This window comes from Oncorhynchus gorbuscha, linkage group LG02, assembly GCF_021184085.1.
Source record: "Oncorhynchus gorbuscha isolate QuinsamMale2020 ecotype Even-year linkage group LG02, OgorEven_v1.0, whole genome shotgun sequence".
In the NCBI taxonomy this organism is placed as follows: Eukaryota; Metazoa; Chordata; class Actinopteri; order Salmoniformes; family Salmonidae; genus Oncorhynchus; species Oncorhynchus gorbuscha.
In genome coordinates, this window is record NC_060174.1 from 31,999,366 (window position 1) to 32,023,299 (window position 23,934).

Genomic DNA, 23,934 nt, shown 5'->3' on the forward strand with positions numbered 1-23,934 from the left:
AGAAGATAGCCCTATTTGGTAAAATACCAAGTCCATATCATGGAAATAAAAGCTCAAATAAGCAAAGAGAAACAACAGTCCATCATTACTTTGAGACATGAAGGTCAGTCAATTTTAAACATTTCAAGAACTTTGAAAGTTTCTTCAAGTGCAGTCGCAAAAAAGATCAAGCATTATGATGAAACTTGCACTCATAAGAACCGCCACAGGAAAAGAAGACCCAGAGTTACCTCTGCTGCAAAGGATAACTTCATTAGAGTTAACTGCACCTCAGATTGCAGCTCAAATAAATGCTTTACAGAGTTCAAGTAACAGACACATCTCAACGTCAACTGTTCAGAGGAGACTGCGTGAATAAGGCTTTCATGGTCAAATTGCTGCATAGAAACCACTACTAAAGGACACCAATAATAAGAAGAGACTTGCTTGGGTCAAGAAACACGAGCAATGGACATTAGACCGGCGGAAATCTATGCTTTGGTCGGATGAGTCCAAATTTTAGAACCGCTGTGTCTTTTTGAGATGCAGAGTAGGTGAACGGATTATCTCCGCATGTGTGGTTCCCACCGAGAAGCATGGAGGAGGAGGTGTGATGGTGTGTGTGTGCTTTGCTGGTGACACTGTCTGTTATTTATTTACATTTCAAGGCACACTTAACCAGCATGGCTACCAAGCATTCTGCAGTAATATGCCATTCCATCTGGTTTGCACTTAGTGGGACTATCATTTGTTTTTCAACAGGAAAATGACCAACACACCTCCAGGCTGTGTAAGGGCCATTTGACCAAGAAGGAGAGTGATGGAGTGCTCCATCAGAAGACCTTGCCTCCACAATCACCAGACCTCAACCCAATTGAGATGGTTTGGGATGACCGCAGAGTGAAGGAAAAGCAGCCAACAAGTGCTCAGCATATGTGGGAACTCCTTGAAGACTGTTGGACACACATTCCAGGAGAAGCTGGTTGAGAGAATGCCAAGAGTGTGCAAAACTGTCATCAAGGCAAAGGGTGGCTACTTTGAAGAATCTCACATATAAAATATATTTAGATTTGTTGAACACTTTTTTTGTTACATGATTCCATATGTGTTATTTCATAGTTTTGATGTCTTCACTATTATTCTACAATGTAGAAAATAGTAAAATAAAGTGTGTCTAAACTTTTGACTGGTACTCTATTTGTGCAGATAAACTACTTAACTCTCTTACCTAAGTGCATTATACCAGTAGCCAGGGTTAGCCCTCGCCTTTTGGGTGCTCTAAGCAAGATTTGGTTGGCCAATTGTTTAGTGTTTGTAAGTAAATTTCCTGCAATTTTGCCATGAGGCATAGAAACAGTGTTGCAGTTGTATGCATTTTGTCTTGGGGTGGAGAGAAATTGGGCAATTTTACACCAAAATCTCATGCGATTCTACTGATTTTGCCATGGGGCAGAGATCATTTTCCTTCAGCTTTGTAGCTAATTTACTACAATTGTATCCATTTTACCATGAAGTGGAGACATGTTTGCAGTTTTAAAGCTAATCTCCTGCAACTCTACACATTTTGCCATGACTTATGCCATGTTAATATGATATCTGAGTGAGAGTGACTAACAAAATCAATAGGGCCCGGTCGGTGTTTGGTCATAATGACTACAGGTTTAGATAACTGGCAAGACTAACTTACCAATCTAAAAATTGTTAGCTAACATGGCCAATTGAGTGACTGTCCGTGACTGACATAACAAGAGAAAAACTACTGATGCACAATCACATTTCTAAATCACACCTTGTGTATTCTATTATTCAAACGCTCAGACGAGGGTGGAAGCCTTCCAGGGTAGATGCCTGTACTTACTGTTGTAGTGCAGCCTGCGAAGCAGGAGGACAGGTAGGTGACTCCGTTGGAGCCGCATACTGGGCTGACTGATGAGGTGTAGCAGTTACAGTTACTCATGCAGGGGACCTCTGGCTTCTCGCCCACCCGCAGTGTCCTGGAGAGCGTGAGAGAGAAAGAGATAGAGAATGCTGTTTAGACTATGCTGTGTACATATCAGAAAGGATTAAAAAGCACAAATGTTTCTGAAAGTTTCTGTAGCTACTATGTATCTACTTGAGCATGTTTTAAATGGTGGAAATCACATTTCTTTGGAACTAGACATTATAAGCTACTATCTCAGCTATTATCTCAGAAATCAGTGAAAGCACTATTTCCAAACAGATTTGAAGTAACTTGTATATTGACTAATGTTTCTGTAGTCAGTGTGTGGCTGACTTTGTTCCTACTTTCATCAAACCCCCTTCCCCCAAGAGAAGCACTGCTATTACATATGCTAAACCAGTGGTGTAGGTACAGGCTGTTCTTACTCGTTGCCATAGGCGACGGTCACCCCAGCGACAGGCCCTGTGTCACAGCCAAGGAAGAGGAAGGAGACGTAGCAGGCGGTGGAGATCAGGTTGACCAGCATGGCCATGCGAATGGCCCCCAGCGCTGAGAGGTTCAGCTTTTTGACCAGAAGCCCCCCCAGGAATATCCCCAGACAAGCACAGGGGATGGCAGTCATTCCTGAAGAGAGTTAATACCGCCATATGTTAACCTTATCACCTTCTCATATACTGTACTGATGCTTCTCACTGTACTGCTCCCTGTGTACTGTGTTGCACCAGGGGGTCTGTGGCTGTGTGTATTTGTGTGTGTCATGCATGTGCTTGCCACTAGCCCTAACCTAGTAGTTGATTAGCTGAGGAGGTGGTGAGGTTAAACTGCTGCTCCAAGTACTTCCCCAGGAAGGCAGCGAAGCCAGCCACCACACCGATCTCCATACAGGCTGCCAGCGTGATGCAAGTGAACACCGGGTTTGACAGAAGGTGCTTGGTAACCTTAGGGATCACTGAGAAGCGAAGATGAAGAGATCCTTAATTTCAAAGTGCCACATGGACACAGACAACTGCTATCAAGTCTAACTATCGTTTGCTATTTCTGATATATTTTTGAAAACTGGATTTAACTGGAGTAACGGTAATATCAAAATCTGAAAACATTTTGTAATCTCATGTAGATGTATATTTCTCTTTCTTCATATTTAGTAAAAAGTTAAATAGTATCTGTGGAAGCAGAGGATTTAATTCCCTTTATTTTCTCATAACAGACAGCATAAATCATACACTACCCCTGGCTTATCAGAGAATAGTCTATACCAGGCTCTCCAACCCTGTTCCCAGAGAGCTACCCTCCTGTGGATTTTCGCTCCAACCCCAGTTGTAACTAACCTGATTCAGCTTGTCAACTGGCTAATTATTAGAATCATGTGGGCTAGATTACGATTGGAGTGAAAACCTACAGGACAGTAGCTCTCCAGGAACAGGGTTGGAGAGCCCTGGTCTACACTTTACAAAACAGCATCTGAAACTTGGTTAAAAAAAATCTTTATTTTTTTTAGAAAAAAACATACATGCTGTAAAGAGGTCAATGAAACGCAGACTTATGGGGGAAATCCCAAAGACACCATCATTGGCAGGCATTCAAAAAATCGACATTAGTAAAATCCGTACTGATTTATGTGTTCTAACAAGCCCACAATGTGGTTATTAAAATCGGATTTTAATATGTATTGCTTTTTTTGCTGCATAATATTTACAAGTTGTCCTTTTCAGGATTATAAAAAGTCTGCTAAATGCTAACTTCTGTTCCTTTAAGCTGGTAGACTGGCTAGCCATATAGAATCGGTGGTGCTAGTTGAAGCTGTTTTTACGTGTAATGTAGTTGATTGGTGACACCCATACAAGCATATACGGTACTGAGATTTGTACCCCAACATTGATGGGGTAAATGTTCCCATTTAGTGTCTACTCTCTTGCACAGGTGTTAAATGAATATATAGTTTGTGGGGACTACATTATGTTTATTTGGTCATACACTGAATTCTCCACCATTGACATGAGTATTGTATGGAACTATGTGTGGGCACATAATAGCCAAACAAATCATGGTGGGATAGAGATGGAGAATAAGTGACGTGATACGGTATAAACAATAGCATAACAATTGTTCATTTAACTGCACAAATACTACATGTACTATAAAGGGACAGAAAACAATTCTCACCTCTGAGCTGCTGAAAGCAGGTGGGACCATTGATGGGCTCATGGTTGTTGCGTCCCACCCCGTTGCTGGACTTAGGCATCTCATTATAGTCCAGGGGCAGAGAGGAAGAGGGGAGCATGGCCTGCTCACTCTCCCCTCCACCGTCCCTGTCCTTCTCTCGGTCTGACAGGGTTTGGGGAAAGCCAAACATGAAGAGGGATGAGAAGAAGAGTAAGGCACCACACAGGAGGAAGCCCCCCCACCAGGCTCCGATCCACCGAGGGTCATCAGAGGTAATGTCCAGCTTACCTGTGGAGGGACAGAAAAAAACACATACAAGTATTGTTAACATCAAACACATATTTCAGTGATTTCCCCATAATTAATTTACAGATGAATGTTATTTTGGTCAACCTTGAATAGCACACTACTTAGTTCTAATTATTTGGTATTTTATTAGGATCCCCATTAGCTGTTGCAAAAGCAGCAGCTACTCTTCCTGGTGTCCACACAAAACATGAAACATAATACAGAATGACATAATACAGAATGTCAATAGACAATAACAGCTCAAGGACAGAACTAAATACTTTTTTAAATGTAACCTACATATCAATACATACACACAATATCTAGGTCAAATAGAGGAGAGGCGTTGTGCCGTGAGGTGTTGCTTTATCTGTTTTTTTAAACCAGGTTTGCTGTTTATTTGAGCAATATGAGATGGAAGAAAGTTCCATGCATTGCTAGTTCATTTAACTTCTTAATGAATGCAGTTTTGTATAGCCTGTGCTCTGTTTGTGTTTTTTTCCACAGTATTGGTGTGAGGTGAGGTCGGTTGTATTTCCCAGTGACTTACTTGTGTCGATGAAGACAAAGTCCACATAGAACTTGGTGCAGAGGGACCCCAGGAGGAAACCACAGGCAGGTCCAAACACCAGAGTAGAAAAGACGATCCCTGGGATGACATGGAGAGATTAGTTCACTAGACAACACAGGTATGAACAAGTTATCACCAGTTCCTGGGTGAAATATAACAATTCTTAATTTAACCACAAGGTGTCGCACCTTGTTCACTAATCCACAGCCTTTTCCAGAGGGCAGCATGAGGCAAGCTCAGAGCGGATTTTTTTAAATGCATGCTATGCAAATAATTATGCAAAACAAATGTATCAGCTTTAAGGAAGCTGAATTGAACTACACTTAAATATGTGTATCAGCTCTGATCCTAACTATCCAGATCTTGACAATCATCATCACTGATGATGCCATACAATAAGGAGAGAAACATATACTTGCGCTAGCTACATACATCATGAAAAAGATTCAGTTGACCTACTAAAATAAACCTACTCCAAAAAAGCCTGAGTCTAACAGTGTGGCCAGCTGGAGCAACACTGTGTGACCACAAATCCTCATTAAAGTGCTGATTGTCAGAGGGTGAGAGCCTGGCACAGGGAGTCAGACAGACAGGGGAAGACAAAGGGCCAGAGCTCATGAGGACCTGGGAGGCTCTATTTGGCCTCCAAATATCCTGTTTCACCTTTCAACACATCTCAGTTAGTGTAAATTGATCCATTCAAAGTGGAACATAAAAACACATTTGAATATGTTAGTGAGCCAGTGCTATACAGGGCAATGGATAATATGGATAACTTGGGTACGAGCAGAAGGATGCTCTTGGACCAACTGATACTCGCCAGAGCCTCCTGCTGATCCCCCTCAGTCCTGCTCTGGCTTAGGCTCAGGCACAGGCCAGTTGGGTCTTGTGCTGGGGAGGCTCAAAGCCCATGGTCATGTCATTCCTGAAATAAAATCCTGCTTAGCATAATACTGAGCTTTGGCAGACGCTGATTGAAATGCCTGACGGACAGACAGACAATGGGAGGTGGGTAGACAGGCAGCACTTCAACTAACACAAGTCGATTCACAGCCCAAAAACCATAGATACTGTAAATGTCAGAAGATAGAAGTGTGGTTCGTTCATTTTCATCAGGTCTGTACAAGATACAGTATGTTTGCAGAGTGTGTTTCACATTTCCCACTAATGCATGGTAGTAGTCACATTAAAAACGTTTATTGTTACAAATAATACAATTAAATATTTACTACTAATAAGTTACAGATAGTAAGAAGTCTTTTCATCCCAACATGATTAATATGCATAATGGGTTTAAGCCCTAAAATGTTTCAATCGAGCAATGTGTTTCCTGGAATTAAATTAGAAAATGTGCAAACAAAAAACAAATGTTCTTGATTATCACAAATCAATCCTCTCTAGCAAGTACTGAAAACACTTAAGCAGCGGGTGTGGCATTAGGCTCGGGCTGGTTGACTAATTAGGGTGATTCAGAGATACTCAAAAGCAGTAGCACTCCTTGCTATCCCAGCTCCCTTTGCAGTTGTGGTCCATCAAAGTGAGGTGGTGGAGGTAGGGAGCGGGAGACCCATTAAGTTGAACCTGACATTAGCCCGTGCTGGCTCTGGGTCGGCCTTAGCACTGCTGCCGATAGGAACCACAGCTACAGTCAGCATGACAGATGTTACGCATACACCTCAAGCAGCCAATGAATGAGTCAGTTTCATCATTCACTTAATTACATTGGCTCAGGTCAAAGCTGTATATAATGTACATCCCTGTGAACACTGACAATGAGTCCCTGCTTCCTGACCACACCACCATACTGCCCACCTATTCATTATATCCCACAGGCTATGTTTTACTTAGCTGCTTATAAAGTTATACTCTCAATAAATGACTATGTTTATCTTACGCAAGGCAATGCACAGCAATAAAGTACTGCACACTGTTCCTGTCATAACACAGGACAAATCAAGTGACTTTTTCTGGATAAAGAGAGGGGAGTCTAGAGTGTTCGCTTTACGGTTGTCAAGCTGGAACAAAAATATATTGCTTCTTCCTGAGACCTAAGGCAAACCCTGGTTGTCTGGAAGGTTGGCGGTAAAGGCCAACGTGGTCTGTTGGTTGAAGGCAAATATAGATGCAGCACACTTGGCAAAAACTGGTTGAATCAACATTGTTTCCATTTCAACCCAAAAGATCTATGTGATGACATTGAATCAATGTGGAAAACTGGATTTGCAGAACGTCATCAACATATGGGAATTTTGTGTTTTTTTTCACCCAACTTTGAACCTAAATCCTATGACATGGTGACATTTTTAGTTGATTTCACGTTGAATTCACGCTAGTTGACAACTCAACCAAATGTAAATGAAAACTAGACATTGAACTGACGTCTGTGCATAGTGGGAGCTACTGTATGTATGTATCCTTAAAACACTATTGTACAGCAGGATCATTTTCCTGTTCCAGAGTGACTATATCACTAAGTCAATCGTACAACATGTATCACACATAGGCCTCCTAGATTACTCTACGATCAATCACTTTGGCTCTAGTCTAGTACAGTATGTTGTCTATTTCTCCAACCAGCTGTAACAACAACTGCTGATCTGAAGCCATCTCTTACTGGGATTGGATAGCCTACAAATCAATTCCAGTGAAACAGTAACTTATGCACCAAATCATCACTGGTAGCTTCACCATGGTGTTCTATAGTAAGTGGATGTCTTAAAAAATACTACATGGAACAAACTATGCTCAAAATAGTACATTTTTGTTGTACATTTTTTATAATAACAGGAGAGTTAGCACAGTAAGCAGATATACCAATGAAATTGTTTATGCAGTCAGACAGACTTTTTTAGGATTAAAAATTCAAATGAATGCTGTGCATGTGCTGTTTCAAGCGTTTCCTTAAAACAGAGAATGTTGTCTCATAGCAACAACACCATCATTGCTCTCACCACAGAAAACCTCATAGAGGAAACCGAGTTAGGGAAATCACCTTCCAGGGGATGACGGTTAGACCACAACCACTCACAGGCTAAAAGTTTCCACCAAACTCTCCGCCTCTGAGTGCTTACAGAAACACAGTACAGTCACCTTGGTAATCACACTCAACTATCCTACATCTGGTGCACAGTACATGTCATGAACCTAACATATTTCAACCTATCAAGGACCACGCGTTCTGTGCATCTGACAGTTTTAATACCTTGTATTGAGAAGATGTTATTGTCATCCTGCTGGTTTAACCGTTCCAGATGAGGGAAATAGCAGTGAGCAGAAGATATTCTTAGTACTGTATCTGGGACTCCAAGGGAGTCTTATCTGGAAGACATGAGATGGCCAGATACTCAGGTCTAGGAGAGGTTTTATTGTTTTGAGCTGTCAGAAAAAAATCTCTGAGGATGAGCAAAAACACGCCCTGTTCCTCTCTCCATGCAGGAAGGTGCACCACATGAGCCTACTCCTCTGCAACAGAGGACATGCAGGCAGCCCCCATCTAATTCTCTTTCTCAGGGCTTTATTCAAAGGGCTTTATTGGCATGGGAAACATATGTTTACATTGCCAAAGCAAGTGAAATAGATCATTTAAAAACAGTTAAATAAACAATCAAAAATAAACAGTAAATATTACGCTCACAAAAGTTCCAACGGAATAGAGAGATTTCAAATGTAATATTATGGCTATATACAGGTTTAAGAGAGGTGGAAACTTTTAGCCTGTGAGTAGTTGTAGACTCACCCTAACCGTCATCTCCTGGAAGGTGATTTCACTAACTGAGTTTCCTCTATGAGGTTTCCTGTGGTGAAAGCAAGGATGGTGTTGTTGCTATGAGGAGACAACACTCGCTGTTTCTAAGGAAACACTTGAAACAGTGCCTGCACAGTATTCATTTGATGCACAACAGGCCAGTTAGCATGTATAACAAGATGCTACAGTTTCTCCTAAAAAAGTCTGTCTTCATTGGTATATCTGCTTCACCTAGCCGAACCGAACGAATGTGCTCACGTACTCCCTTAAAAGACCTTTGCTTGAAAAATTAGAAACAAATGGTAATAGTACCGTTTGTCCATTTTGAGACGCCATAGCCGGTATACACTTCGTCAAAATAGTCAGAATGAATGTAAAATAACTCAAGAAATCTGTCATTAATTTAGTTGCACAATTTGACATCTAACTAAGATGTTTGGTGCAGTATTTCTTAATGACATTTTTTGCATGAAAACGAGTCGTCTCTCACTGAACGACAACAAAGACTTTATTGAACAATCACTACTGAGCCCGAACAGCCAAAATATCCCTCACCAAAGTCCAAAACAAAACAAAAATCAGAAAATGTTGTCTTAATATATGCACGATGTCACGTCTACTCCCGCTCCCCCTCTCTGGCGCTCGTTGTCGCCAGTTTACTCATTATTACGCACACCTGTCACCATCGTTACGCGCACCTGTGCCTCATGACACTCACCCAAATCCATCACCTTCCTGATTACCTCCCCTATATCTGTCATTCCCTTTGGTTCTTTCCTCAGGCGTTATTGTTTCTGTTGATCTCTTTCATGTCTGTACGCTACTCGGGTTTCTTGTTTTGTTCCATGTTCGTTTATTTATTAAATTCACTCCCTGTACTTAACTCACTCCCTGTAATTCACTCCCTGAACTGTTTCGGCTGGGAAGCATGCGGATGTCTTTACATTTAGCATGGCCTCTGGTTATTCCCACCCATCTTGTGGGTGAAGCAGCTCAAATGTTTACAAACTTCAAGTCTTTCCACTAGATCTGTGCATTGATAGATGAATGTGATAGAAAGCATTTTACTCTGCATGGGGAGGTTACAGTACAAGCAATTGAGAAATAAAATCTGAAACACTTTAAACTAGAAAAATAATTCCATTGATTTCATGAAAGCAGTTAAGACAAAACTGCTATATAATACTATGCTAGGGGCATGGGCATTTTTGTTTAATGAAATAGATCTTAATTAAGCCATGGTCAGAGCCAAATGGGCTTGTTTGTAAACGTCCATAGTATTTCCCTTAAATGCGTCTGAAATCCCCTTTGGAACAAGTACAAAACAAATACATTTATTTTTGTTGTATTTTGTTCAAGAATGTATGTATCCTGTGAATTACTCTTGGTAGAGCATGGGTAGGCAACTACATTTTTGTTAGAGTGGATGGTCGGGGGGCCCGGAACATAATTCTAATAATTTGTACACTGCAAATTGACCACAACTAAGCCCATAAAGTATTTGAAAATAGTCATTTTATACCTTGATTACATTGAGACATGATCACAGATGTATTTTTATTTTATTTGTGGGAATATTTGGGAACAGATTTCCTAAACAACCTTTTAATTTGATTTGTATTTTTTTACAGTTGTTTACAGATTAAACTGATATTGTTGTATCAGCTAGTCTCCCGTTTCATATGCGCTATTGCAGCTACGAGATTCACAGGCACAGGAAATTGTTCTTTTGTCTGGATAGGACAGAAAATGTGACGTGCCGCTCACTATTCAAAGAGACGATTCCCTGCGTTTGTGAACCTCACAGCTGCGCTTGCAAGAATAGTGCATATGAGTCGGGACAACCTACGCTTTTAGGGAATCTAAAGCAATTGATGTTGGGACGTTCACAGAGGGCGCTGTACACAGAAATATCCGTCGCAACCGGTCCAGAACCACTCAAAGTCTCCTATATAGGGAACTTAACATCTATGCTAAAACATAATGCAGGTCACAAAGAGACAGTGAGAAGCCTTGCAGTGAGCAGCCTTGCAGTGAGCAGCCTTGCACAGCCTTGCAGTGAGCAGCCTTGCTATGTAGCTAGCTGGAGAAGAAATTGCTAAGATAAGACAAATCAAACCGAGATATAATGAAAAAGTTATACTACCCACAGCCTTGCAGTGATTATCTTGCAGTGAGCAGCCTTGCACAGTCTTGCAGTGAGCAGCCTTGCAACGGCTCATAATAATGTCTGGAATTTAGTGAATGGAATAGTATCAAACACATGGACACCATGTGTTTGATGTGTTCAATACCATTCCATTAATTCTGTTCCAGCCATTACTATGAGCCCATCCTCATCAATTAAAGTGCCACTGCCGCCTGTGCTCCAGAGCCAAATGAAACCTCTTGAGACAAACATTTCAAAGCTATGCAACCATAAAACACATAAGCCTACACACTACAGGTCTTCACAGGTGATCCGGAAAGGACCTGTGGCTTTCCCACCCGAATCAATATGCATAAATTATTTTTTTAAATTAAAGAGACCCATTCTGAATAGACCCAAGGACAGTAGGACCTGTTCCGAAAAGGCCCAAGGAAAACAGAACCAAATAGTCCGTGCTGGTTCAGATCCGAGAAACCTGTTCAGATCCGAGAGTAGAAAGAGAGAGAAAAAGAAACCTCAGATTGGGCGCTGCCAGCACGATCAATAAACAAGTGATATTGGCCAAATGATCCACAGTTATGTGTCCTTAAAAACGGAATATAGCAAATTACAAAAAAACAATGAATTATGTTTCGATGTGTAGCAAAATCAAAACTGTATAGCCTATTGTTTTATAGCCTATTGTTTTTAAAACAATAATTGTCAGAGATATGCCGGCTCCATGTTCCCGACACAGACATGCATTTCTTTATACTTATCTACTGCACAGACATACAGTTGAAGTCGGAAGTTTACATACACCTTAGCCAAATACATTTAAACTCAGTTTTTCACAATTCCTGACATTTAATCCAATTAAAAATTCCCTGTCTTAGGTCTGTTAGGATCACAAATGTGTTTTAATTTTGAAATGTCCCAATAATAGTAGAGAGAATGATTTATTTCAGCTTTTATTTCTTTCATCACATTCCTAGTGGGTCAGAAGTTTACATACACTCAATTAGTATTTGGTAGCATTGCCTACATTGTTTAACTTTGGTCACACGTTTTGGGTAGCCGTAAACAAGCTTCCCATAATAATTTGGGTGGATGTTGGCCCATTCCTCATGACAGAGCTGGTGTAACTGAGTCAGGTTTGTAGGCCTCCATGGTCCTACATGCTCTTTCAGTTCTGCCCACACATTTTCTATGGGATTGATGTCAGGGCTTTGTGTTGGCCACTCCAATACCATGCCTTTGTTGTCCTTAAGCATTTTGCCACAACTTTGGAAGTATGCTTGGGGTCATTGTCCATTTGGAAGACCCATTTGCGAACATGCTTTAAGTTCCTGGCTGATGTCTAGAGATGTTGCATCAATATATCAACATAATTTTACCTCCTCATGATGCCATCTATTTTGTGAAGTGCACCCATCCCTCCTGCAGCAAAGCACCCCCACAACATGATGCTGCCACCCCCGTGGTTCACGGTTGGGATGGTGTTCTTCAGCTTGCAAGCATCCCCCTTTTTCCTTCAAACATAAAGATGGTCATTATGGCCAAACAGTTCTATTTTTGTTTCAGCAGACCAGAGGACATTTCTCCAAAAAGTACGATCTTTGTCCCCATGTGCAGTTGAAAACTGTAGTCTGGCATTTTTTATGGCAGGTTTGGAGCAATTACTCCCAAGGATGAACCAGACTCGTGGAGGTCTACAATTTTTTAACTGAGGTATTGGCTGATTTCCTTTGATTTTCCCATGATGTCAAGCAAAGAGGCACTTAATTTGAAGGTAGGCCTTGAAATACATCCACAGGTACACCTCCGATTGACTCAACTTATGTCATTTAGCCTATCAGAAGCTTCTAAGGCCATGACATAATGTTCCAAGCTGTTTAAAGGCACAGTCAACTTAGTGCATGTAAACTTCTGACCCACTAATAATTGTGATACAGTGAATTATAAGTTAACTAATCTGTCTGTAAACAATTGTAGGAAAAAATACTTGTGTCATGCACAAAGTTGATGTCTTAACAAACTTGCAAAACTATAGTTTATTAATGTCACGGTTCATGAATCCACTGCCTCCCTCTCTCTTTCTCTCTCTCTCTCTCTTCTCTCTCTCTCTCTCTCTCTCTCTCTCTCTCTCTCTCTCTCTCTCTCTCTCTCTCTCTCTCTCTCTCTCTCTCTCGTGTTTGTGTGGGTGTGGTTCCCAATCTCGGCCTGATTGTCTGCGCCAGCTGGAACCACTTATCTTCCCTTTATATGTTCTGTAACCAGTGTTTCTTGTTGTCAGATCGTTGTTACTTCCCTGAGGTTGTGTCGTGTGTCTGTGTTCTTCTCTCGCCCCCTTGTGTGGATTATCTGCTGTGCTCCTTCCTACCCATCCGGACACACTCCCCTGGATTTCTCAGCACGCTATCATTGGAAGATGCGCCCTAGTCCATGGGTCGGATTTCGTCTGAGTACAGTCTGTCTGTCCTGTTGCTGTTGTAAACTGTATTCATTAAACCATCGTTGCTTGCATCTTGCATCCGCCTCTGTATTGTCACAGAACGATCTGACCAGACCATGGATGCAGCGAGTTCAACGAGTCTGACCGAATTCATTTCCCGCAGTATCACGAGAATGGATCAACAAGAGGAGAACATCTCCAGCACAGGTCGGGCAGTACAAGCCCTTGCGACGCAGGTATCCCAGCTGATCCAAAAATTACAACATCTGAGGGGTTCCGCTGCGCCACCTACACCGGCAGTTCAACCCGCCCCGCCAGAGCCGGATTCCCAGCTAGAGCCACGGCTACCGACACCAGAGGGTTATTCAGGTGATCCTGACTATTGCAGAGCCTTTCTTACAAGATGTTCCATGTATTTCTCGTTGCAGCCACGGACCTTCAACCGTGAACAGTCTAAGGTAGCATTCGTACTCACACTGCTATCAGGCAAAGCGGCTCTTTGGGGAACGGCGGTGTGGGCGAACCAGGACCCATGCTGCACCTCTTTCCAGACACTCTCCGAGGAGATGAGAAGGGTCTTCGATCGGGCCGTGGCGGGTAGGAAGGCGGCCAGACTACTCGCTGACCTTCGCCAAGGAGACCGTTCAGTATCGGAATACTCCATCCAATTCCGCACTCTGGCCGCAGAGTGTCAGTGGAACGAGGAGGCGCAGTGGGACATGTTCCTGCATGGGCTGGAGGACCGGATCCAGAAGGAGATTTATGTTCTGGACCTTCCCAGGAGTTTAAATGGACTAGTGGAACTAGCCTTGAGGGTCGACGCTCGTCTGAGTCGTATTGGCCGCCGAGCAAGCCCTAACAGACCGTATAACGACACGGAGGGCGGGCATGCCAGCGGCGGGAACACGGCCAGTTCAGCCTCCGCTCACGAACCCATGCAGCTGGGGAGAGCTCGCCTCTCCCGGGAAGAGAGGGAGAGGCGGAGATTCCAAGGACTCTCTCTACTGTGGTAGAGCGGGCCACTTTATCCACTCCTGCCCGGTAAAAGATCAGGCCCGGTAGTAAACATGAGGCTACTATCGGGTGGTGTCACCACAGAGAAGACCTCATCATCTACTCTCCTCCCGGTAAGACTAAGATGGGCCACCCACATGCACGACACCCAAGCCTTACTGGACTCAGGAGCAGAGGGTAATTTCATGGACTTCAAGCTCGCTCACAAACTCCAGATTCCTATCACCTCACTCACGCACAAGATATCCGTCAACGCTCTCAATGGTCAAGAACTCCCCAACATTTCTCACACCACTGAACCTATCACACTCATCACTTCTGGCAATCACACTGAGACACTATCATTTCTACTCATGGACTCACCCCTTGCACCATTAGTTCTCGGCCACCCTTGGCTCACCCAACACAACCCCAGAGTTGACTGGGGTCATAACTCTATATCCATGTGGAGTAACAAGTGTCTTGAGTCCTGTTTAGTGTCTGCCTGTTCGTCTGTGTCTGATTCTGTGTTTCTAGAGGAGGCAGTGGATTTGTCTAACGTGCCCGTTGAATACCTCGACCTGAAGGAGGTGTTCAGTAAGTCCCGTGCTGCTTCTCTTCCTCCGCATCGTCCCTATGACTGTGCAATAGAATTATTGCCAGGTGAGTCTCCGCCTAAAGGCAAGTTATATTCACTCTCTGTTCCTGAGAGGGAGGCTATGGAGAGATGCATCTCTGATTCTCTGGCATCTGGATTCATTCGTCCTTCCTCTTCTCCAGCGGGGGCGGGGTTCTTCTTTGTGGGGAAGAAGGACGGATCTCTGCGTCCTTGCGTTGATTACCGTGGGTTGAATAACATCACAGTGAAGAATACCTATCCCTTACCGTTGATGTCCTCAGCCTTTGAAAGGTTACAGAGAGCATCCGTGTTCACTAAGTTGGATTTACGTAATGCATATCATTTGGTTCGCATAAGGGGGGGGGGGACGAATGGAAGACTGCGTTTAACACCCCCAGAGGGCACTTCGAATATTTGGTCATGCCTTTTGGGCTATCCAACTCCCCAGCGGTTTTCCAGGCACTCGTCAATGACGTGCTGAGAGATATGATTGATCAGTTCATATATGTTTACCTGGATGACATACTGATTTTCTTTTCTTCTCTCCAGGAACACGTTCAGCACGTCAGACGAGTGCTTCAGAGGTTGTTGGAGAATGGACTTTTTGTCAAGGCAGAGAAATGCATTTTTCATGCACAATCCGTTCCATTCCTAGGTTACATCGTCTCGACTGAAGGTATTCGCATGGATCCTGACAAGGTTAAGGCTGTGGTGGATTGGCCAAGCCCAGATTCCCGTAAGGCCCTACAGAGGTTTCTGGGATTCGCCAATTTCTACCGGCGTTTCGTTAGCAACTTTAGTCAGCTAGTCGCTCCTCTTACCGCCTTAACCTCCCCCAGAGTGACGTTCAGGTGGTCCGATACAGCCGAGAAAGCATTCGCCAAACTCAAGAGCCGCTTCGTTTCGGCTCCCATCCTCATAGCTCCCGATCCCTCGCGTCAGTTCGTAGTAGAGTGGACGCTTCAGAGGTGGGGGTAGGTGCGGTACTTTCCCAATGTTCCTCTTCTGACAACAAGATGCACCCTTGTGCGTTCCTTTCCCATCGGTTATCACCTGCGGAACGCAACTACGACATTGGCAACAGAGAGTTGTTGGCAGTGAAGTTAGCACTGGAGGAGTGGCGCCATTGGTTAGAGGGTTCGGGGGTACCTTTTATAGTTTGGACCGATCACAAAAATTTGGAATATATCAGAACTGCCAAGCGACTCAACTCCAGGCAGGCGCGGTGGGCACTCTTTTTTGGACGTTTTGACTTCTCTCTCTCGTATCGCCCGGGTTCCAAGAATGTCAAACCCGATTCCCTTTCTCGCATTTTTGACCATTCCAAACGCCCATCCACTCCCGAGTGCATCCTACCCGGGACCCTAGTGGTATCCACACTCACATGGGAGGTTGAATCAAGGGTCAAAACGGCCTTAGAAGGGGTAACGTCTCCGCCCGGTTGCCCGCCTAATCGGTTGTTTGTGCCGGAGGGGTGTCGGTCCGATGTTATTCGGTGGGGGCATTGATCCAACGTAGCGTGTCATCCAGGAGTCAGCCGCACTAGCTTTTTGGTTAAGCAACGCTTTTGGTGGCCACTGATGGCTCGTGACATTCACAGTTTTGTCTTGGCTTGCTTGGTTTGTGCCACTGGGAAGACTTCTAATCGACCCCCAGATGGGTTACTCCAACCGCTGTCGGTCCCTTCGAGACCCTGGTCCCACATCGCGCTAGATTTTGTTACCGCCCTCCCGCCCTCCCAGGGCAAGACGGTGGTGTTGACCGTGGTGGACCGGTTCTCGAAGGCGGCTCATTTTATTCCCTTGCCTAAATTACCATCTGCCAAGGAGACAGCGGTAGCTGTCATGGATCACGTCTTTCGCTTACATGGCCTGCCGATGGACGTAGTTTCTGACAGGGGGCCCCAATTTGTCTCCAAGTTTTGGCAAGAGTTTTGTAGGTTACTGGGAGCGAGTGTCAGCCTGTCTTCAGGGTTTCATCCCCAGAGCAACGGTCAAACGGAGAGGGCCAACCAAGATTTGGAGAGTGTTGCGATGTTTGGTTTCTAAGAATCCCTCTTCCTGGAGTCAACAACTCTCTATGGTTGAGTACGCTCACAATTCGTTGCCAGTGGCAGCTACGGGTCTCTCTCCGTTTGAGTGTAGTTTAGGTTACCAGCCACCTATCTTTCCCAGTACGGAGTCCGAGGTCATTGTTCCTTCTGCTCACGCTTTCATCCAGAGGTGCCGTCACGCATGGAGCAGAGCCCGTGAGACTCTTCTCCGGGTGGGGGCGCGCACCAAGGCTAAGGCCGATCGCCACCGGTCGAAGCCTCCGGTATACGTCGTTGGCCAAAGAGTGTGGCTTTCTACTAAGAACATTCCACTCCGATCCGTTTCGAACAAGCTTGCCCCCAAATTTATCGGCCCGTTCAAAGTCTCCAGGATCATTAGTCCGGTGGCGGTCCGGCTCAAGCTTCCTCCGGCGTATAGGAGAATTCATCCTACCTTTCATGTGTCTAAAATAAAACCTGTGTTTCAGGCACGCATTAACCCGCCGGTCCCGGTTCCCCCGCTGCCACGACTTGTTGATGGGGAACCCACCTTTTCTGTCAATCGTATTTTGGACTCTAGAAGGAGGGGACGCGGATTCCAGTACCTGGTGGACTGGGAGGGTTACGGCCCGGAGGAGAGAAGTTGGGTACCTGCTAGGGACATTCTGGATCACTCCCTTATCGATTTCAATCGACAGGGGGGGGGGGGGTATTGTCACGGTTCATGAATCCACTGCCTCCCTCTCTCTTTCTCTCTCTCTCTCTCTCTCTCTCCCGTGTTTGTGTGGGCGTGGTTCCCAATCTCGGCCTGATTGTCTGCGCCAGCTGGAACCACTTATCTTCCCTTTATATGTTCTGTAACCAGTGTTTCTTGTTGTCAGATCGTTGTTACTTCCCTGAGGTTGTGTCGTGTGTCTGTGCTCTTCTCTCGCCGCCCTTGTGTGGATTATCTGCTGTGCTCCTTCCTACCCATCCGGACACACTCCCCTGGATTTCTCAGCACGCTATCATTGGAAGATGCGCCCTAGTCCCTGGGTCGGATTCCGTCTGAGTACAGTCTGTCTGTCCTGTTGCTGTTGTAAACTGTATTCATTAAACCATCGTTGCTTGCATCTTGCATCCGCCTCTGTATTGTCACAATTAACTAGACGTTTGTGTAGTGGTTGAAAACAAGTTTTAATGACTCCAACCTAAGTGTATGTAAACGTCCGACTTCAACTGTATGTGTACAGAACGAGGCTAATTTGTTAATTTTCGATCAGAATATTTTTTATTAACATAATAATTATATTTCAAGATTAAAGGAGTAACTCTGGTATGCCTAAAACATTCTTATTCACATCAAGTTCAACTGTCAGAGTCAGTTGGAGCCCTGGTGTGCACGGGCCTTCATTGGCCTGCAGTAGCTAAGCCTAATAATAGCCATACAACACCAAACCTTCACAAAAGTTTCCTAACTTTATTAGGGTAATATCAAAAGTAAGTCAAGTCATTGTATATAGGGAACATTCAAACAGGTTATTATATTGCAGCATTAAATTAACTTTTGGATCTAACCCTTTGGTATTTTATTTTCATGGTTTGAGTGTTATTAGCCCTATAGTATGCCTACTGGTAATTATATTATATTGCGGCAAACGCGCCATTACAGATGGAACTTCATTTGAAAATTAAAATGGCTCAACAGAATTAAACAAAACACGTGTTGCATATTTAAGAACTGGTTTAAATCATCACAAAAGTTTTGAACAGGCTCATATTGAATCAATTACCAACAAAGGCAAGTGCTTACCGTAGGCCATCCCAACAAATTACAATAATAGGCTAATGCCATTTATTTTACAACAGGCCTACTTGTAACCTGTCTTAAGCTAAATACGGAGCAAATAATGTAAAAGACAGTTCAAACATAAACTAGCCAACGAATGTCTTAACACAATGAAACAAAACACTTCTAGCATATTTAAAGGAATTTTTTTAATTCTTAAACAGCCCTATAAAAATAATGATACACAATAATAGTAATGATAAAACAAATAATAAAAAATACAGAAATAAATAAATAAAAGTTAGAAAATTGCATCAAACCTGAATAGCGTGTTGCACACATGCAGTCCAGCTTTGTCCACTACAAAATGACAACTTGCTTAACTTGGTTCTATGACAGATACTACAATTTCTGCTGTGGAGATTTGCAGCTCCTTCAGGGTAATCTTTGTTCTCTTTGTTGCCTCTTTGATTAATGCCATCCTTGCCAGGTCTGTGAATTTTGGTGGGTGTCCCTCTCTTGGCAGGTTTGTTGTGGTGCCATATTCTTTAAATTGTTTAATAATGGATTTAATGGTGCTCCGTGGGATGTTCAAAGTTTCTCAATTTGTTTTTATAACCCAACCCTGATCTGTACTTCTCCACAACGTTGTCCCTGACCTGTTTGGAGAGCTCATTGGTCTTCATGGTGCCTCTTGCTTCGTGGTGCCCCTTGCTTAGTAGTGTTGCAGACTCTGGGGCCTTTCAGAACAGGTGTAGATATACTGAGATCAAGTAACACTTAGATTGCACACAGGTGGACTTTATTTAACTAATTATGTGACTTCTGAAAGTAATTGGTTGCACCAGAACTTATTTAAGGACTTCATAGCAAAGGGGGTGAATACATATGCACACACCACTTTTCCGTTTTTTATTTTGTATAATTTTTTTAAACAAGTAATTTTTTTCTTTTCACTTCACCAATTTGGACTATTTTTTGTATGTCCATGACATGAAATCCAAATAAAAATCTATTTAAATTACAGGTTGTAATGCAACAAAATAGGAAGAACGTCAAGGGGGATGAATACTCTTGCTAGGCACTGTAAACTATATGTTTTATTGAGTTGCAATTGGCTGACACATATAGCAAGCTCGCGCAGTTCTCATCACCTCAGACAAATTAAATTAACAGAGGACAGGTCCAATCGGGTCCAGGAAGTAACTCAATTGTAATTGCACATACTCAAGACCTGTGGCAATTATATCAGACCCAACCCAGATCTGAGACAAAAGTCTGAGGTCCCGGGTCGGATCTCTGAATTTTGGGTCTGTTGGACGCATGAAGACCTCTACTACACACAAGCACTCCCCATGCCACAAATAAAAACAGAAATACCGTATTTACATAAGTATTCAGACCCTTTGCTATGGGACTTGGAATTGAGCTCAGGAAAATCCTGTTTCCAGTGATCATCCTTGAGATGTTTCTACAACTTGGTAAACTTGATTGGTACCACCTGTGGTAAATTCAATTGTTTGGAAATGATTTGGAAAGCCACACACCTGTCTATGTAAGGTCCCACAGTTCACTGTGCATGTCAGAGCAAAAACTAAGCGATGAGGTTGAAGGAATTGTCCAAAGAGCTCCGAGACAAGATTGTGTTGAGGCACAGAAGAGTACTAAGAAAATTCTGCAGCATCGAAGGTCCCTAAGAACACAGTGGCCTCCATCATTCTTAAAAGGAAGACGTTAGGAACCACCAAGACTCTTCTTTGAGCTGGTCGCCTGGACAAACTGAACTGGAAAGATGAATGGAGCAAAGTACAGAGAGATCCTTGATGAAAACCTGCTCCAGAGTGCTCAGGACCTCAGACTGGGGGAAAGTTTACCTTCCAACAGGACAACGACCGAAAGCACACAGCCAAGACAACGCAGTAGTGGCTTCGGGACAAGTCTCTGAATGTCTTTGAGTGGTCCAGCCAGAGCTCAGACTTGATCCTGTTCTAACATCTCTGGAGAGACCTGAAAATTGCTGTGCAGCGACGCTCCCCATCCAAACTGACAGAGCTTGAGAGGATCTGCAGAGCAGAATGGGATAAACTCCCCAAATACAGGTGTTTCAAGCTTGTAGTGTCCACCAGAGAAATACAGGTGTGCCAAGCTTGGAGCGTCCACCAGAGCTGTTACCAGAGCATTGAATGTTGATTTCTCTACCATAAGCCGCATCCAACATCGTTTTAGAGAATTTGGCAGTACGTCCAAACGGCCTCACAACCGCAGACCACATGTAACCATGCTAGCCCAGAACCTCTACATCTGGCTTCTTCATATGTGGTATCATCTGAGACCAGCCACCCGGACAGCTGATGAAACTGAGGCATATTTATGTCTGTAATAAAGCCCTTTTGTGAGGAAAAACTCATTCTGATTGGCTGGGCCTGGCTCCCCAGTGGGTGGGCCTGGCTCCTAAATGGGTGGGCCTACTGTATGACCTCCCAGGCCCAACCATGGCTGCACCCCTGCCCAGTTATGTGAAATCCAAAGATTAGGGCCTAAGGAATTTATTTAAATTGACTGACTTGCTTATATGGACTGTAACTAAATTATTACATGTTTATATTTTTGTTCATTATATATGAGTCATTTATATTCTAAATACAGGCTAGCGATCATTAGCCTACACGTTGGGGAAAAATATAAGGAAGTGTGAACATAATAAAGGCTGCTGAACCTAATAGCCCGTAGAGCTTATGCCGTTAGCCTTAGTTCATTTCTTTGCCTTGCTCTCTCTGCAGAGGGCAATCCTTGTTCCCTCCATTAATCCTGCTCAAGTTTACTAAGCATCCAGGAGAGTAATCCTCCTGAGCTCAGTTAGAGCTTGGGGACGCAGTGCAACGTGGGAGGCCAAGCAACATCCTGCCCAGCCCAGCACAATTTCACATGGGACCAGATTGAGAGGCAGAGACAGAGATCATCCTTAAGCTAGTGCCAACTGCCAGTGTTTCAGAGTCTGAGACCTTTCTGAATTAGGGTATACACCGGATGGGTATCACAAAAAAGCAACACAATGTATAGGTGAGGAAGGGCTGGAGGGCATTTGTACAACTACCCGGACGGGACACAAAACACATGTTAGTTTACTGTAACATTTTTCGCTTCAGTAATATCACTTTCTATTGACCTTCAGATAAAGATAAAGCCATGAGTGTTAAGTACAGTGAACTCCTGCTGCCTGGAGTGATTAAAGGGATACTTCAGGATCTAGGCAATGAATTTATCTACTTCCTCAAAATGTATTTATTTAACTAGGCATGTCAATTAAGAACTAATTGTTATTTACAATGATGGCCTACCCTAGCCAAACCCTAACGACACTGGGCCAATTGTGTGTTGCTCTATAAGACTCCCAACCAAGGGCGGTTGTCAGACATAAAAATTGTATCCACAACTTCACCATACTTCTGGGGAATGCGGAGCTATGTGAAGAGAGAAAGCGCCATATTTTCTAGAGCTGTCACATATAGTTTACACAATGTGCTCCCTGGTCTCGCCCAACTCGTTTCCTCTTCCCTCTCTCTCCACTGAGCTAAATGTGCACTGAAACTGCACCTTATTGTTCTGTCAAGTCATTTTGTTAAGGGTAGTCTAGGATAGGGGAAATGTAACTAAATACATTATGAGTCTTTGCTTTTCTAACAAGGAAAGGACAGTTGCCAAAATGGACAGTTGCCAAACTTCTGTATTCAACTGCTGCTGATGTTAGCTCTCCAACAATGCCCTACCTATGAAGTTATCTGTTTTCAAACAAAACATTTCCACCAATGTTTTTCAAATTCTAACATTCTAAGAGAAAATAGGTATGAAATATAGTATATTAAAATAAAATTAAGACTCCTTAACATACAGACCAAAATTGCAGTGCAATAACATTCTAACATTTTAGGTATTGCGTATTGCGTATTTGAACGATAAACCTAGTAACATAAATGTTGTTGTAGCCTACAGTTCTTTTCAACCTGGATTATTAAGGAGATGGGGTGTTTTCACAGTTGCTTGAGTCTGTCCCATTCAGACTGGTGATTAAGTCAGCATCAATTCTAGTGAAACATGGGTCTGTTTTCAGAGCTCACCACTGTATTAAGAGATGTAAATCACACTGACTTTGATTTCTTGTCAGATGGAGAGTATACTGTATGCCTTTGAGTGGAAAATATAATCACACATTACTGAGCTGGTTAGAAAATTGACTGTGCTCTAATTGAATACCCCAAACAGCCTTAGAAGATATAATGTCAGTGTAGCTGACATTAGAAGCCTACAGCCAGAACAATACCCTGCTAATTATATTATTTATGCACTTTTGTTGTACATGAGGAAGTTATTACGATAAATTATTGTGGTAAATATAGTATTATACTGTATCAAATGAAACATTCTAATTTTCTATGTAGGATTCCCATGGGAATATTAGAAAGAGTTTAAAAATCACTCATGAGAATATATCAGAGGCAAATAAATACTGGAGCGTATAACAATTCACCCAGAAACCCTAACCCAGCATTCCTTAGAGAGCAACTTTCACTTTCACTTCTGACCCTGAGTTGATATCATTTGGGTCTGAGAGCTGACTTCCTTGACCGTCAACACATAACGCATCAAAAAGTCCAAACATCTCTACATCATCTTCACATTACATAATTTACAAGCTGCTGCTAGCACCCTGGTTTTATTAGAGCATGTATTTATATTTTCGGTGGTCTTAGTAGCTCCACATTCAATCATTTCTGAATGTATCATTCAAACTACCCATCCCGGATCCGGGAGAATTGTCATCAACTGACACTAATTAGCATAACGCAACGGACAAAAAATATTACTAGAAAATATTCATATTCATGAAATCACAAGTGAAATATATTAAAACACAGCTTAGCCTTTTGTTAATCACCCTGTCATCTCAGATTTTGAAATTATGCTTTACAGCCAAAGCAAGACAAGCATTTGTGTTTATCGATAGCCTAGCCTAGCATTATGCCTAGCTAGCAGCAGGCAGCTTGGTCACGAAAATGAGAAAAGCAATCAAATTAAATCGTTTACCTTTGATGAGCTTCGGATGTTTCCACTCACGAGACTCCCAGTTAGACAGCAAATGTTCATTTTGTCCCATAAAGATTATTTTTATAGCCGAAATACCTCCTTTTGTACTTCACGTTTGGTTGAGAAATCCACCGGAAACTGCGGACACGACAACGCCGAAAAATATTCC

At 43.0% G+C, this 23,934-nt stretch overlaps 1 protein-coding gene across 1 annotated transcript in view; it reads right to left on the reverse strand.

Annotated features, from left to right (window-relative positions):
* LOC124000925 (solute carrier organic anion transporter family member 3A1-like) overlaps positions 1-23,934 on the reverse strand; it is a 57,885-nt gene that overhangs the window by 3,038 nt on the left and 30,913 nt on the right. The window contains exons 3-7 of the mRNA XM_046307611.1: positions 4,923-5,021; positions 4,085-4,372; positions 2,706-2,870; positions 2,347-2,545; positions 1,838-1,973 (exon numbers count right to left, since the gene is read on the reverse strand). Coding sequence (XP_046163567.1) covers positions 1,838-1,973; positions 2,347-2,545; positions 2,706-2,870; positions 4,085-4,372; positions 4,923-5,021 — 887 coding nt within the window. The remainder of the gene's footprint in view (positions 1-1,837; positions 1,974-2,346; positions 2,546-2,705; positions 2,871-4,084; positions 4,373-4,922; positions 5,022-23,934) is intronic.